The sequence below is a fragment of the Vigna unguiculata genome, chromosome 7 (genome assembly GCF_037176805.1).
Source record: "Vigna unguiculata cultivar grain cowpea cultivar isolate G323 ecotype 2 chromosome 7, ASM3717680v1, whole genome shotgun sequence".
NCBI lineage: Eukaryota > Viridiplantae > Streptophyta > Magnoliopsida > Fabales > Fabaceae > Vigna > Vigna unguiculata.
This window is the reverse complement of record NC_140798.1, coordinates 40876903-40894162: the sequence shown is the minus strand read 5'-3', so window position 1 is coordinate 40894162 and position 17260 is coordinate 40876903. Positions and strand designations below refer to the sequence as shown.

The following is a 17260-nucleotide window of genomic DNA, read 5'->3' as shown; positions in this document are numbered from 1 at the left end:
AGCTATTAACCTAGCAAAACAAGTTCCCCAACGAAAAGGTGCTACAACTTCAGAAACAACTACAGAGCTGAAAAACACAAGGCACGGGAAAGGAGAGTGAAACTCCATACAAGAATCGAAGTGGAACCATAGCTCCAGAACTAAAAGAGAATGAAGATGAAGGTTCGGAGCTAGATTTACACAAAACTTGAAGACGTTCTATCCGCTCGGAGAGGGATTCTGCAGAGGTCCTAGCTCAACTTCTGTTTCAAAAAGGAAAGAAAAAAAGTGAACTATTTTGAGTGGAAAAGACAAAGTGAGAGATAAAGTGAGCAGCTGAAAGGGTTGGAAAAAATTAATGGACAAGCTTTGACCCTTTTCAATAAAATTGAACCCAAAATTTTTAAAACAGAAAATAGATCTTACAATTTGTTTTAAGAATAATCAACTAGGGTTCAATTTTAGTTCTTAAAGGAGTAGACCTTCCATTGATACTTTATTTAAGGATATGTCAATCTCAAAATTTCAATGTACAATTTAATTCGGTAAACCTAAAATTTTGTGTTTGAGAACATGCATCAATAGAGACACGTTAATGTTATATAAAGTTTTTATACGTATTCTCTCTTGAACTTTAGTTTGAAGGTTTTGTTATATCTAAAATTTGAATTACAAGTACCATATTTAAATATAGATATATAGTTTCATATTCATAGAGTAGAAAAATTTTGAGGTGTTAAAAAAAACAAATATAATATTTTTCATCATAATTAGGACACGGCCTCTATTTATACAAAGAATAAAGTAAAAACAAATAATTTACTTTTCTTTTCTGTTGAACTAAAAATATTATATAATTTTTCTATTTTCTATTTATTCTCTTTTTTTTTTTTCAAACAGAGCTTTCATAATCTTTATTCACCGTTACTAATCTCAGTATAGGTACGAGCATACTATCAAGAAGCATATAAATTATAGTTTATACACTCTTCTCTAACATCAACTTTTATTATCACACAATTATTTGTTCCCTCCCGTACTTTACTCATCACTCTAAAAACACGCTCACATTAATATTTATAGATGAATTAATATAAATTTGTTTCATTTAATATTTACAGTCTTGAATTTAAAAGTACAGATAAAAATACACATTATCCACGTTGGTAATATTTTGGAACATGATAATATAGGACATGGGAAATAGCTGCGCGACAATGGACATTTCATATACACATGTATTCGATTAACCCAAATGTACAAATTAACTTTTTTTCTTTTTTCGGATAAATGTTCAAACATGAAGGACCATTCATGGTGGTGGGACATACACAGATAAGGCCAAGAATCTTGTGATAAGTGTGCCACCAAATTCATCACAAAATAAAATCACTATTCCCACGTGCCATAATAAATGGGTAGCCACTTTTTCCAAGGATGAATTGTAAAACACAATACCAACATAGATTCACCTAAACTTTCTTTCCATATTTTCCAATAACCTTTTACTTGTTTTGTCTCCAGGTTCTAAGTTTGTAAATTTCTATTTATTTTTTTTCCAGAAATTTTCATATTTCATGAATTTGTTTCACAAATTTATTTTAAAAAATTAACAAAAAATCATTTTTTATTATTTTTTCTAATAATTTTAATTAATAGATAATTTTTTGTGAATAATTATTTTATACAAAATTATAAAATTTATAAATATTTCTTAAAAGATTTATATAAAAATTATTTTGTAAAAAAGTTAGTACAATTTCTTGCAAATTTATATGTATTTTTTGCGAAAAAAAATTAATAATAAAATTAACAAAAAATGTGTTTTATTAATAGTGAAAACTTATAATTCGGTAAAATGAAATCAGTTTATATATTTAACATAATTAATGCCTATTAATTAATTGAAGTTTAAAGTAAACTAATTTAACAATAATTGTTTAGAATAATTAAATATTTTAAAGTTACTTTGCTTCTTTAAAATTGTGAGTCTAAATCTCACATTGACCAGAATTGAGAAAGTAGAGCACTATATAAGAATAAAGACCCATAAACCTATCGCCTTAAGGGTTTGGGTTGAGAGTGGTGTCAGTGTCTTATGTGGTTAGGCTCAAATCTCATTGGTGTTTTATCTCCCCAGTGAAACCCCTTCCTTATAAACCTAACAAGTGGTATCAGAGCCGATGGTTAAAACCGGCTCAGACGAGTGCAGTATAGTCCTAGTATCGTGCTTCCGCTGGAGGGGGTGTGTACCAATGTGGTTGAAGGGACTCACCCTTGAGGGGGAGATTGTTAGGAATCCAAGTGTGAGTCTAAGTCCCACATTGACCAGAATTGAGAAAGTACAGCACTATATAAGAATAAAGACCCATAAATCTAGGTTTTGGGTTGAGAGTGGTGTCAGTGTCTTATGTGGTTAGGCTCAGATCTCATTGGTGTTGTATCTCCCCCTCCTTGTAAACCTAACATGCTGGATATTTTATATCGAATGAAGATAAAGTAAAATTAACTGGAATCATCTTATAAGTCATAAGTTGATTTTATAAGGTTAAGTTTAAATTAAAACCCTCTTCTTTAAATGATATTAGAAGTCTATCTTAAAGAAATTTGTTATTTGTTGAATTTATTATGTTATATATTATCATATCACTAATAATACATACTTTCATCATGTTTAAGATGCATATATCTATACATGTTTATTATTTGTTAGGTCTATTATATCATCTGCTATTGGATAGCTATCGCAATGTTATTAATGTATAGTCTTACATTCAAAATGTATATACCTGTACGTAAAGAAGGTGTATTAGTGATCTTATATCGACCAAAAGTAAGACAAGATTACTATAAAGTAGGTGCAAAACTCATTTTATAAAAAAATTTATAAAATTAAATTAAACTTAAAATTTAATTAAATTACTATTAATTTATTTTTTATGTTGTGTTCGCTTGAGTTCATTTGTTGTTTGAAAGGAAATGGAAAGATGGATTAGGAGGTAATTAGTATGTTCGTTTGCGTTGAATCAACTACGAGTGAAAGCAATGATTTGCAGAATGCACAACTTTTACGATCTCACCTAACATGAGCAAATTTGAGATGATTAATTAAGCAAATACCATTTAACCTTTGTGTGTGGTTGATAATGAAATGAGAAGTACGTGGAGAAGACCGTGGTGGTGAATAATGAAGTTGGAATCCATGCATGAAGTGGTTGTTCACGAGGTCTGGAACAAGGAAGAAAATAAACAAAGTTGGATCCGATTCAATCACGTGTGGAACCAATCCACTTAAAAGGAATCTGATCTATGTGTTGTTAGAATGATCCAAACATGGTATGTGGAGAAGAGATATGATTCCATATGAGTTGGAATCAATTCATATAAATACCAATTTATACTACTTATTATATAAATGACAATATAGTAATCTATCTATTGTTTTTATTAAAACATTTGTTTTAATCTATCACATTAATAAAATCACTCATTAACTTTATTTCTAAAATCATTTATTATCACATCTAAATCTTTAAAAAAAAATTAATACACAATTTACTTTCAAATTCATTCCAATTCATCTAATCTCTCAAACGTATTTACTCAAGTGCTACTCAAGTGCACACATCGTTAAGAATCACGAACCATGCTATAAAAGTTATAGAATCACTTGACTCGAAGAGCAAATGAAGGGTGAAGAATTATGAATGAGAACAAAATTTGTGGTGGTGAGTATGTGACATGTGATGTTGGACCCACACATCTTGATTCCGTGTTTGTACTTGTACCGTTACTTTACCGTCTAAATTCTTTATAATTAAATGAAAATTGAAATATTGACTTAAAATGGTGACAATTACACTTACGTCATAAAAAACATTGTTCAAAGGTAATATTAGTTATTTTTGTTTTAAATATCTTATTATATTAATACTGTATAATAGCTAATATAATGTAATACAAAAACAATATATTTCATATCAATTTATAGTGTTTGTGTAACGCCAGACACAACCGTCCATGTCGTGATTTTGATATACCCGTTTTCAACGCTCATATCATAGCCGAAAAGGCAAAAGAAAAAGCTCGTTTTCAATTTAAAACCTGAGAAGATAGATACAACTACATTGTTACCATATCCATTTCAACACAATTATTAAGAAAATGTTCATCTATTTCAAATTCAAACAGTGATATAACTCCTATTTTTGTTCACTATATATTCATATTTTTTAATAAACAAAAAGCTATTTCGTTGGAGCCGTGTTAAGCGATTCAGAACGCCATTTTTTCTGTCCCCAATTCATCACACGTTTCGTGAGGACGCGGTTCATCTTTGAGCCCAATTTGTCTTTTTATTTGCCCTAAAAATCTCTTATTCGTCCTTATCCTCTCGTTTTTTTCTTTCTCGTCCTGCTTAACTTCATCTTTTAATATAATTTAACCAAAAATAAATAAATTGAAACCACGAACGTGAACTTTTACCGTAATAAAATATACTTTTTTAATTATGAATGCGACGTTATAATAGTTTTTTAAAATATATTTTGTTATTTATAGTAATAATAATAATAACAATATCTTACTTTAGTATTCAATAAATTGATAACTTTTTATATTGAAATGGTCGCGAGTATCTTGCATTAACTTTTTTTGTTGATTTTTTTCTATTAGTCAATTACTATGTGTCAATTCTCATTTATTTTGCTTAGCAAATAGCGATGGAAAAGTTTGACTATTGGAACTAGAAATCTTTGAGTATAATCCACCGATATAAATGTTTTGTTAAACATAAAGAAGGAATGGTGTGTGGTCAAACAAAAACCAAATAAATTCGCACTGTAAACGGCCAAGACTTTAGCTAATAGAATACTTGTCTTCTTTTTTCTCTCTCTCTCTTTTTATAAATATATGCTGCAACCTTTCTCACTTCACAACAACATACAACAGCAGTGTCAGTTTATCATCACTAAACTCTTTCCTCTGTTTCTGCTTCTGACTCCTTTTGGTAAGTACCCCAAACTCTCTAAATTATACTTCTTTTCTCTTTCCCTTTCTCACCCTTTTGTCATTCTTCACGGATCACTGATTCCTGACGCCTCTCCTCAACTGGGTTGCAAAAAAGATTCTGTCTTTTCCACGCAATCTTCTACTTTCAAACCCTTTTCACTCTCAGCATTTCTCCTGTTTTCGAACTCTGTAATTCTCTGTTTTGGGGTTGTGTTTTAGAACACGCAACTCTACTCTGTTTTCTTACAATTTTCTTTTAAAGGGTAACCGGTTGGTGAAGTTTTCTCGCAATTGGGTTCTCAAAGCCCGCATCTTTCTTCGTATGTTTGTGCATGCAAAAAGGAAAGTTAGACATAACCAAAATCTGTTTCAGCTTCCTCTGTTTTCGGGCACAAACAGAGTTGTTCTGTTTTCGAGAATGGCCATCAAGACGATTGAACTGTTGAAAGGGTGCGGATCGCAGGAAGAGATAATGGAAGTGCTTGCTGCGGTGGCGTCGGATATGGGTGATGCGATCGATGACGTGAGCAGCTTGCAGGTGATTCCTCTGAAGGGTGCAATGACGAATGAGGTTTTCCAGGTAAAATGGCCTTCTAAAAATGGTGGTGAAGTCAGAAAGGTTCTGGTTCGTTTATATGGGGAAGGTGTTGAAGTTTTCTTCGACAGGGAAGAAGAAGTGAAAACCTTTGAGTGCATGTCAAAGCATGGTCAAGGACCTCGCCTTCTTGGCCGTTTCACTTCTGGTAGAGTTGAGGAGTTTATTCATGCCCGAGTATGTTCTTATCCTCTTTCTTTTTTAATATTTCTATTTTAAAAAAAAAATTCACACGATTGTTACACGGCCTCAGAAAGTTATCCTTGCTTACGAGATCAAATAGTTGTAGTTGAATTTTGATCCATTAAAGTTAACTTGGGGATCTGGTAAACGACATAGAATTTGTAATTTAATGCATGTTAGATAAATTTGATTTTTATATGCTTATTTAGCGTTTCTTAATGATGTGTTAATGTGTAATTGAATGAGTGAAAAGGAATTTAAAAATAATATGCAACTGGGATGACCGAGTCATCTAAATTGGCTGAGTTTCAACGACTTTTTGGCACCTTTGTGGCTGTTTTTCAAAACACAAAAACTCTCCTTGGAAAATAAGGCATATGTGACCCCAGCATAAAACTACCTCTTACTACCATAAATTTTAGTGTCTATGCATGAAACACGACATTTTGATTTGCTTCACTTATTGTAAACATCCAAACTACTAATACTTTTTTATTTATTTCGTATTTAGTGTTGATACTTTTATATACTTCCTTAACAAGTATTTGTGAAACTTCTATGCATTTACGGTGTTCATATATTATAAAACTACATGAATCAATATATATGTAATATAAAAATATTATTTCTTCATAAATCAAATAAGGATATACGTAAATGATATAAAGGAATTTATGATGATGATTTTTTTTTTTTTTTGTGTGTAATGTTGTGGAATATATACATGTTGCAAGTATCGTATCTTGGTTTCTTTATATCGTGTATTCTATGCGTGTATCAGTGGTTGCAATGATTATTACAACTGGTTCTTGATCTTTAGAGAGTATATGCTGAGTTGAAAGTGAATTAACTTTTTGTTGTCCATTTTGCCTTTTTCTGTAGTCAAAAAGCTTTTCTTTGGGCTGATGCTCTCTCTTTTTCGTATTTTATTCCCTTTACTCTTGGAGCAATGGAGGGTTACCAATAACATTACCTGTTTAGGCTTAATAATTAAGAAGCATCTTTTAGAAATTCAATTGAATGGTGTTGAGTCAATGGGATCTGGTGCTCTTAGCTAGTGGCTTTATCATTCTTCTTACTACTTTGCTAAATGTTATTTTCTCTATTAGAAAAAAAGTACCATAATAAAACACCGATGGTACTGGGAATAAGCATCTGCATTTTTGTATGCATAACTGAAAATATCAGACTTGGGATTCATATTTGCTTTCCACCCATTAAATGCTCATTAATAGCTTCATAGTTATGCAATTAAGTAGCTGCCAAAAAAATGTTGTCACCTTTGTTTCGGACACTTCTGGATGCATTGAAGAGTTTCAACCCAAAAGGGCACTTTTATCTTCTGTTATCTCTGCATTAACAGTGCCATTCAGAGATTTAATCATGTGTGTCCACTCAAACCTGTCTATTTATGAAGATTTTTTACATATCTTGCCCAGATATTACGAAAATGAACAACTCAAACAAATATTATTGGTTATAGATAAATTGTGTGAACTCAAGACCACTTTAAAAGTAAAATCGTGAGGATTCCACACAACTTTTTCATGAATTTTTGAGAAAGTAAAGTCGTTGGGACTCCTGACAGACAAAACAATCGAACAAGTGATGATTATGAGTTATACATGCAGTGTTATTTATGTTCCTAGTACAATGATTGTGTATAACCTGTCTGCTTTTTTTTTTCTTCCTTTATTTAGACTCTGTCAGCTGCTGACCTCCGTGACCCTGAAGTATCTGCTTTGGTAGCATCTAAGATGAGAGAGTTCCATAATCTTCACATGCCTGGTGCAAAGAAGGCTCAAATTTGGCACAGATTGAGGTAGCTATTGGTCAGATCAGTCTTAACATCGTTTTTCATTGCTATGTTGAATATTAAACACTGTCTCTTGTGTTATTTACTAGGAATTGGCTTGCTCAAGCCAAGAGTCTGTGCTCCCCAAAGGATGCAAAAAACTTTGGCTTGGACAATCTGGATGAGGAAATAAACATCCTGGAGAAAAAATTATCTGAAGAATATCAAGAGATTGGCTTCTGTCACAATGATCTACAGTATGGTAACATAATGATGGAGGAGGAGACAAAATTAATCACTATAATTGTAAGTTGCGTGCATATATATTTCTGTATTAACTTTGGGACATAGGAGAATAATACCACTTTTACAGGCTCTTTTCATCTTTTATCAGTCATATAAATATTACTGCAAACTCACCTTTTGTTGGTTTTATGCAGGACTATGAATATGCAAGTTATAATCCTATTGCTTATGACATAGCAAATCATTTCTGTGAAATGGTGGCTGATTACCACAGTGACACACCTCATGTTCTTGACTACAAAAAATATCCAGGTAAAGTTCTTGTTTGTAATATCTTTGCTGTCCAAATTACCTCTCCACAATGATTATATAGTAGCTTCAATTACTGAGATCACTCTGAATTGCTGACACACCAAATTGGATATGATAAACCAGGACTAGAGGAACGTCAAAGATTTATCCGCATCTATCTTAGTTCTGAAGGTTAGTCCACTAACTTCACCACTCATGATTCTCATAAATCTGGATGTAGATAATTCCTATTAATCTATTCCCTTCTGATGAAAATCCTCAAAGAAATTAATAATTAGAACTCTTTATCTTTACACAGTTCAATTAGTTATCAGCTTATTTTAGTCTAAGCTCATTAACTCTTCAGTGTATGTATGAATGTGATGTCTCATTCACTCTTCAACACGCTTTGTCAAAATCATGTTATGGAAGTTGAAATTTCTAAATGTAGTAAATGAAATTTATTTTGGCAATTCCTTGTACACAGGCAATAAACCAAGCAATGCTAAAGTGAACCAGTTAGTGAAAGCAACTGAAAACTACACTGCTGCAAACCATATATTTTGGGGTTTGTGGGGACTTATTTCGGTAAGCTTTTGTTTGATTTGAATTGGGTTACTTGTTCATACTATGAAGGTAAAGGTGTATATATACTAATAGAGATGTTATGCATGCACATGCAGAGTTATGTGAATAAAATAGACTTTGACTATAAGGAGTATGCAAGGCAGAGGTTTCAGCAATACTGGTTAAGGAAGGCTAATTTATTGGACTCACCAAGCATCGTTTCCCAAGAACACCAAACTCTGAATGAATCTCTGCCATCTTTCACGTGATTTTGCTTCAGATGTCTTACTGAAGTTTAGTATTTTAGTATTATAGTATAGTATAGTATAGTATATATATATATATATATATATATATATATATATATATATATATATATAAATAACACCTAAGATATGAGATGCAGCATCTATATGTAAATTTATTTAATCAGCATGAATGTGTAATTTTGATGAATACGTCTCTTTTGGAGTTGAGTTGAGGGATATGAGTCTATGTATTGTTTGCAATAACGATGGATTTGTCTTCTTATCTTTACACATTATCTTTACACATTAACTGAGGTTATGATCTGAATGGGGACATAGAATATTTATACCTGTCTCTTGCATTCCTGAAATCTATTTTCAATGGTTCCTCTCATTTAATATGCTTACCATCCTCTCTCTGCAAACTGTAATCCATTGCTTTGCAATAGAGAATTTCATAACTTTTAAGACGTTTATATATATATATATATATATATATATATATATATATATATATATATATATATATTAAATTTGAAATGTTCTTATTCTAAAATATTTTATTTTTTAAATGTTTTGTTAAGATAAGATAATTAAATTTAGTGAATTTCTATTTTTTTTTGGATAAAATATTTCAAATTACTACTGAATACCAAAGTATTTACATATCTAATAATTGTTAAAATTAAAATCTCTATTAATTGATATTGATTGATGTTATTTTTTGTTAAAGTATTTTAAGATTTTTTTTTCATTTATATTTGCAAAATCTTTTCTTAATTTAAGTTAAACAAGATTATTTTCGAGTTATGAAATATTAATCAAAGATAGTGTCAGGTTGGACTCATGCAAGGTCAGATCAAGTTAAATGCAAGCAAAGTCGACTCTATATAGGTCGATCAATTTGAGTTAATTTGATTCAAGTTCAACCAAATAAACTCGAGTCCTAGTTAAGTCAAGTTGGTTTAGGCTCAGGTTAAGTCGAGATCAAGTTGATTTAGACACGGGTTGAATCGAAACTAAGTTAAGTTAAATTACGCTAGGTCCATATTAAATAAAGTTTTATTAGGTTCAGAAGAAATCGAGACAAATTAAATCATGTTTGGCCAAGTCAAATTGAATCAGTCTTAGGATGAAAGATTCACTTAATAATATGTCAAATTAAATTAGGATTATTCTATAAATGAAACAAATTTTACCTAAAAGTAGAATCTACTTAAATCCATGTCGCCTTGAACTATGAAAACTAACATGAATTTAAGAATTAAAATTTTTACATTTAGATGAAATTTCATTTGTTTTAATTTTAAATAATACAATTACTCTATTGAAATTTTAAAACTTCAATTTATTTTAAAAAACTTTATCATATTTTATCATAAAACATTTTTAATTTTATAAAAGAAATTATTCTCTTAAAATATTTTATCCAAACACATAATTAAAGTTGATAAAAAACAAACAAGAATTTCAAATTTTACCATAACACATGTATGCACACACGTGCATATATATATATATATATATATATATATATATATATATTAATTTTAATCAAACAAACCATTCATATGTATACCGTGTGAAAAATAATTACGCAACTATTTTCTCTTCTAATTCTGTTTTGAGTAATTTAGTTCAGCAACTCTTATATAAAAGAAATTTTTATTTAAAAAAAACATATTTTGCATTATTACTAAAATTGTTGCCAACTAAAAAGTACAAGAATATGTAATGTCGGGTTCTTTAACGAACTTTTAGTCTGTTTTTGTTTTTACTGTTGTTGTTTAAGTAAAGAGTGAATTCACAATGATTGTGTTTGGATCCCAATAGATTTGAGAAGAAGATCTAAGTGAAAGTGAGTGAGCCTTGAGAAAGACAATAAAGTCAAGGTGACACTTATGATAGGTTCATGTGCCATTAAAGTCTCCTATACATTACCAATTTTCTTGGCATTGTTATTATTGTTGACTAACAACAGTGTCTTTATCCCACGAGTCAACTCCATCACTAAAACCTATTATTGTTTTTCTATTCACAAATTACATTAATTAAATTACAGTTTTACTAAAGCCTATTATAAGGATTATTATTTCAGTTTTACTATTTTTCAATTTGTATAAACATTTGATTATAAGAATGACCTTTCATTCATTTTGGTGATGTATGAAATAGTTATATTTTTATAATTAGCCAAAACTATTTTTAAGTGTTGATTTTAAAGTTAATTATTAATTGTCATGTACTTTTTCTTTACTAATTCATAAAACATAATTGTATTATACATTTACTTTATATATTTTCACAACTTATTGAACACAATTCAGTCAGAAATATAACCAAATTTAATTTCTCATATTAAAATAAAATAAATCATAGTACTATCGCCCAAATTTACATATGTTTTTTTAATAGAATCTCAGTTTTGTCATCTCATACTAAAGACCGATTTAATTATGTTTTGGATCATATAAATATGTAAACTTTGTTAAATTCTTATTAAATTTTTGTGATTTATTAAATTTTTAAAATTTTTCACATAAAATTTTAAAGCTCACTAGATTACGAAAGTTTAATAAGAATTCCACTAAAAGATTATAACTTTATTAAAACTTAAAATATAATTAAACCAAAAAATTTAACTCACGGCTTATGTCAAAAAATTAAAAATGGAGAGATTTGTAAAAAAGAAAAAAAATACTTCCACCAAAAAACTCATGTATATACTATTTATTAAACAATGATTACAATATTTTCGCAGTAACTTTTATCACATAAAAATCTCTTTAACAGGAAGGTTAATATTTCTACAATAATTGGAAGAAATAAAAGTTCAGGAAAAAAGAAAGAAAATAATGAATATTTTTACACACACAAACCATAGATATTATTATTATAGGTGCAGAAATAAAAAGAAAACAAGTCATGGGTTTAGTTAGCTCTTTATAAGAACATTAGTTCCATGACAATACAAACCGAAACACTCTATTCATACACACTTAAATTCACATATTGAGATCGTTACCTAGTCCCCCCACATTTTATTTATTTAATTATTATACATGTAAAATCAAACCGGGAGTGGGGTGGAAGAAGAACAGAGAAGTTATTGTTGCTGAACTAGCGACGGAAACTCCTTACTTGTCGCGGTGGTTCAGCCTCGTTGTCACGGAGCTTCACCAGCGAGTAAACGCCGGCACCGGCGAGAGCACCCAGCGTGGGAGCTACCAAGTAGATCCATATATGCTTGTAGTTTCCTGCTGCAACGGCTGGACCTAACGTACGCACTGGATTCATGGAACCACCACTTGTTGGCCTAATCAACATATATGCCATGTCATTCATTTCATATACTAATAACTAATTTACTTCTTAAATTTGAATCATGATTTTGTTTAAGTGAATGCATTGTTACCCTGATATGAGAATGTTGAGCAAAACGGTTGCCCCAACAGCAATACCCGCCAATTCACCGACCTGAGGAGCAGCAAAGGAATTAATGTGTTTTGGGAAAGAGAAAGAAAAGGTGAAGTGAATGATGAAGAATTGGAAAGTCGAAACGCACCGCACGGGTATCAGTGGCAACAGCAGTGACAACAAACAAGAGATTGAAAGTGATGATGAACTCAGTAGCGAAGGCCTGACCAACGCTGACGGAAGGGACGGTGACCCCACCGGAGAGGAAAGGGTGGTAAACGCCTTTGAGAGCGAAGCAGGCACAGATGGAGGCGGAGACTTGAGCTGCGATGTAGGCAGGGACATGGGTCCAAGGGAAGTGGCGAAAGGCGGCGAAGGCGATTGTGAGGGATGGGTTGAGGTGTGCGCCTGAGATGTGTCCAATGGAGAGGATAATGAACATCACTGTCAACCCTGCACATGCTGCATTTCCCATCAGAGTCTCCACTCCGTTGTATTTGTTGTTCACTATCGGTCCAGCCGTTGCTGCGAATATCAATATGAATGTCCCCACAAACTCTGCTCCAACCTTTCATCATCACAAACACAACAACATGACCGTCTTTAGTGCCCCCAATGCATGCTGCAACTCAGTTTCTACTTTCCACACATTTAATTCTCTTCTCGGGAAATTCAAATCTTATACTTTTCTAAACAGTGTCACAATAATATGATGATGCGTTTGAGTATTCTTCACTCTCCAAAACGGTCAACTCTTCACATAACAATTAAGCCAATTACAAGTTGCACCTTAATATACTTGTATCTTACACCAATACCTCATCCAACTTTGCCTACTAATAAAGCAATGTCTTTTTTTTTTCTAGTGTTATGGGTACAAAATAGTTAAAATAAATAATTTAGATTCAATTTTAAAACCAAATAGTATTTTAAACTTCGTTCTATATTCTAAACACTGAAACCAACCATAGAATATTGCTCAACATAAGCTATCAGGAAATTTGTATTTTGTTAAAGGACAAAATCTGAAGTCAAACTGAAAAGAAAAAGAAAAAACCTGATTTGTTCTAAAAAGATGAAACGAAAGTACCAAAGCGACTGCAAGTATGTTTTTGTTGAACTTGAGCAGCTAAGACCTTTGTTATGAAGGTGAGTATGGACACACCTCTTTTTTGTTATTTATCTAACTTTGTTTTCACCTTTAATAAAGTTCTCAACGACTACTTATAAGAGAGGAAAAAGAACAAATTAAGAAAGAAGATTAAAATTAACTTTTCCTAAATCAACTTCTGAAAAAGGTAATTTTTCTTTTTTAACTTTTTAAAAATTTGGTTTTTGTTATGCTGGTTTGGACGTCTGAAATGCCTGTGCACAGTATTTGTTTTTTAAGTCAATGATAAAAGGCTATTTATTCTTTAGTGAAAAAAGGATATGTATTGTCATGTCCCTAATGCCAGTGCATTACTTTAGTCACAATTATATATTTTGTCTCAAAATTGTTGTCACTTGACGGTTATCAAACTTTAATAATACACCATTCTATTTTATGAATGTTTTCTTATTTCATCATTTACTGTATCACGCAAAGGTTAGAAAAAAAAAAACTTTAAAATGATATTTATAAAGCAATAAAGACGTTATTTTAAAAGCAAATATAATATAATTTTTTTCACAGGCAATAAATTAAAATGAAATATTAACCTATCATATTCGGTGAACAAGAGAACTGGAATTCAATAATGATGATGTGCTTAAAAGTCAGAATAGGAAATTTGAGCATAGACAATTGAAGGTGTATAAAAAAGTTAAAGAAAAAGGACAGCTTGGAAGGAAAAAAAAAAACTAAAAGCTTAGTGAATAGCCATGAACATCAACTATGATGGGAAAGCAACGTAGAAAAGAAAGAGAACGCCATTAACAGAACCCTTGAAAATCCTGAGTCAAAAAGTTGAATGAACCACACAAAAGAGTAGGTATTAGATGTATGCTGCTTAAAGTATATGTTATTGTTTTGTGTAACTTAATTAATATATGAAATATTGATATACAGAGAAAGATGATGACTCTACATGGGGAATTTGATAATGGTGTTTAAACTTAAAATGATTACATATAAATAAAAACAGATATTTTATTATTTTATTAAATAAATATTTATTCGTAAATGGAGGCACATATGCTACAGCCAACTATACAGGAAATAGAATAAAGCACAGCCTGCATGTACGCAATGCGTCCGATATGAACGGTGACACTTGCGGTCAATTTACCAGTATCTCAAAAGTGCTAATATTACGTTTTTATTTAACATTTTAACTATTAGAATTTATTAAAGAGTCGACACTTAAGAAAGATATTTAGTAGATATTTATTAAAAATAATGTGAGTTTTGTTAACTTTTGTGATTTTAAAAAGAAAAACAATATACAAATCCATGTTCTACATATTAAAAACCTCTCCTAGACAATTTCTTAGCCATGTCATGAAAATTGGAGCTGACATTTCTCATCGCTGTCATAGAAAACCGCATTTCGAGGCATGACATGACGGAGGTGTGTGAGAGAAATAGATAAGAAGAACAGAAGAAAACAAAGAAGAGAAAATATTTATAATAAAAACAATTTGAAAAGATATATATATTTAAGATAAATTCGTCATTATTCATTACCAAAATAATTTTCTTCTGAATTAGTTATTTGGATTTTCTAAACAGTAACCAAAAGAAAATAGAAGCAAATTGTACAATATCACCGACCGGACGAAAAGAAAATGCGAGAAAATGCAACACGTAGCGTTGACAAAAAAACGGAGAGAAAGATTGGTATTACCTTTTGAGTGAGAGAAACATTGGGCAGTGAAACACCAACGGAGAAATCGGTGAAGCAGGTGTGACCTTTGCTCGGCAAGCACTTGCATCTAGCCATGGTGAACGAGTCACGCTCGTGCGACAGCGAGTCCACACGCAGCGACGTGAACAGCGGTCCGCCCGGGGTATCCGGCGTCGCCGGCACCGAAGCGGCCGTCGGCGTCCCTGTCTCCGATTCCGGCATCTTTTTTTTTTTTTTCAAATTTCAAAAATATAAAAGAAAAGTAGAAAAGGATAATTGGATGATAACAGTGGACGATGCACTACATGATTTTGCAAAGGCAAGAGAAGGAGATGTATTTTTTTTTTTGTGTTTTCTGGGGAGGATTTGAGATATGGAAAGGGAAGAGTTACATAATTGGATGGTTTTTATAAATGTGTTGTTAAGGAGTGATGGGAGGAGAGAGCGGAGCCAGGGCTGGGAAGTTTGAGATCAGAAGAAGGTATCGAAATGGAGCATGTGTGGAGAGGTTAATAATGATGATGATGATGATGATGGAAGTGCGATGTAATTGTAGATGTTAAGGTTGGAATGGAATCGGGAAAACTTGTGAGAAAGGTTGTGAAAGAAGTTGGAAGACGGTGGAGAAAGAGAAAAGGAACGGTGGACGGTGGAAGGTGGAGGGAGAAGGAACTGAAAAGTGGTGGTCAACGAGGAGAATGGGAATGGAGGAGAAGTGAGGAGTTGTTAGTTAATACTACTACACGGATTATAATAATGGAGCTATGCCTCATTATTAAATACAAAAAATTAAAGTCGGCGAGTTGCTTCCATAATGGAAAAAGATTGTTCTCGTTATTCGTAAATTTCTCTTTTTCTTTTTAATACACTAATTCAATTTAGGAAAATTATATTAAATACATATAATAATGAGTAAACAAATAATAATATCATAAATTGTGCGAAAAAGCTTAAATAATAGAGGTAAAAATAGTATCAAAAAAGTCAAAGGCCTTGCATTATTGTTTATTTTACTTTTTCTAGTGATTCTGTAATGTATAATTCTTTATGTGATACTCCAATGACCTTAAGTTATTCATGCGTTGTGTTACATCGATCACATTATATTATATCTTATATATAATGATTTTCTTTGTTTTCTTTTCCAGCACATATTAGTTACGTCTTTCTATGATTTAGATTACGAATAATAATTTTAACAATTGGAACTGAAGGTTAGGACAAATGAAGTTTAGCAACTTCAGATTACGTTAATGTGTGTGGTTTACGTTAATGTTAAGTTCAAAAAGTTTGTCTTTAATTATTTAAAAAAGGAGGACTCACAGTGAAGTTGTGTTTGCAAGGATGCATGTTAGTGTGCCTTGAGTTTTAATGAATGTATTTACTTTAGTGCATAAAAAAAATTAACACCTAATTAGGTTGAAGATTGAGATTTATTTAAGAGTTAATGTGACGTGGCCATTTCAATAAACAACTATTTTAATTAATCACTTTTCCACGTCGGTACAAGGGGTTGTTTGGTTGGATGAGGTTATAATCTACACAGTGTGTTTGGATTTTTATTACATTTTGTGTTTAAGCATGAAAATAAAAAGTTAGATTTCTTGGAATTTGTATTTATTTAGACAAGAATTTTACGATTTTAATTTTTTTTTTGGAATTTGTAGTTTGGGCTAATGACGAATGCAACATTCCATAGCAGCCTGGCATTTTGAATTATCACGCTTAGGAAAATACATAACCCTATGGTCAAAGCCGTACTAATTTTTAAAAAAGTAATAACATCATTTCAACTATAAAGTAATGTATATTATCATGAACCACAACCACCAAGTTTCATGTCATCTCATGTTCACTCACTCTTTGTTTTCTTCTTTTCGATTCATTTTTTATGTTTAGAAACCTCACAACTACAACACACAACAAAATAATACTCTGTATTAAAATGAAAATAATATTTTGTCCAAATAATGCAGCTATATAGCAATTAACAAAGCCATCTTGACTTCTTCACAACTGTTTTTAAAATAATTTTGACGTGCAAACTAAAGGGCATAAAAAAGTGTCGTATACTAAAAAGATGTCAATGGTAAGAATGGTT

General features: G+C 31.3%; 2 protein-coding genes across 2 annotated transcripts; one reads left to right on the top strand and one right to left on the bottom strand.

Annotated features, from left to right (window-relative positions):
* Positions 1-4993: 4993 nt before the first annotated feature.
* Positions 4994-9265, top strand: LOC114192038 (putative choline kinase 2). The gene is made up of 7 exons (XM_028081588.2): positions 4994-5761; positions 7468-7589; positions 7673-7868; positions 8003-8120; positions 8244-8291; positions 8587-8687; positions 8783-9265. The coding sequence occupies exons 1-7, from the start codon at positions 5312-5314 to the stop codon at positions 8933-8935; spliced, it is 1188 nt and encodes a 395-aa protein (XP_027937389.1). The 5' UTR covers positions 4994-5311; the 3' UTR covers positions 8936-9265.
* Positions 9266-11776: 2511 nt separating this feature from the next.
* Positions 11777-15899, bottom strand: NIP5;1 (NOD26-like intrinsic protein 5;1). Its single transcript, XM_028081329.1, has 4 exons — positions 15160-15899; positions 12480-12899; positions 12330-12391; positions 11777-12230 (listed from the first exon to the last, which is right to left on the bottom strand). The coding sequence occupies exons 1-4, from the start codon at positions 15379-15381 to the stop codon at positions 12035-12037; spliced, it is 900 nt and encodes a 299-aa protein (XP_027937130.1). The 5' UTR covers positions 15382-15899; the 3' UTR covers positions 11777-12034.
* Between the last annotated feature and the right edge of the window lie 1361 nt (positions 15900-17260).

What these genes read in the sequence shown, in the direction of transcription:
- LOC114192038 (XM_028081588.2), top strand. Translation starts at nt 5,312, where the DNA reads ATGTTTGTGCATGCAAAAAGGAAAGTTAGACATAACCAAAATCTGTTT. An exon ending in AGGAGTTTATTCATGCCCGA is followed by an intron (nt 5,762 to 7,467) that starts GTATGTTCTTAT and finishes TCCTTTATTTAG; the next exon opens with ACTCTGTCAGCTGCTGACCT. An exon ending in TGACTACAAAAAATATCCAG is followed by an intron (nt 8,121 to 8,243) that starts GTAAAGTTCTTG and finishes ATGATAAACCAG; the next exon opens with GACTAGAGGAACGTCAAAGA.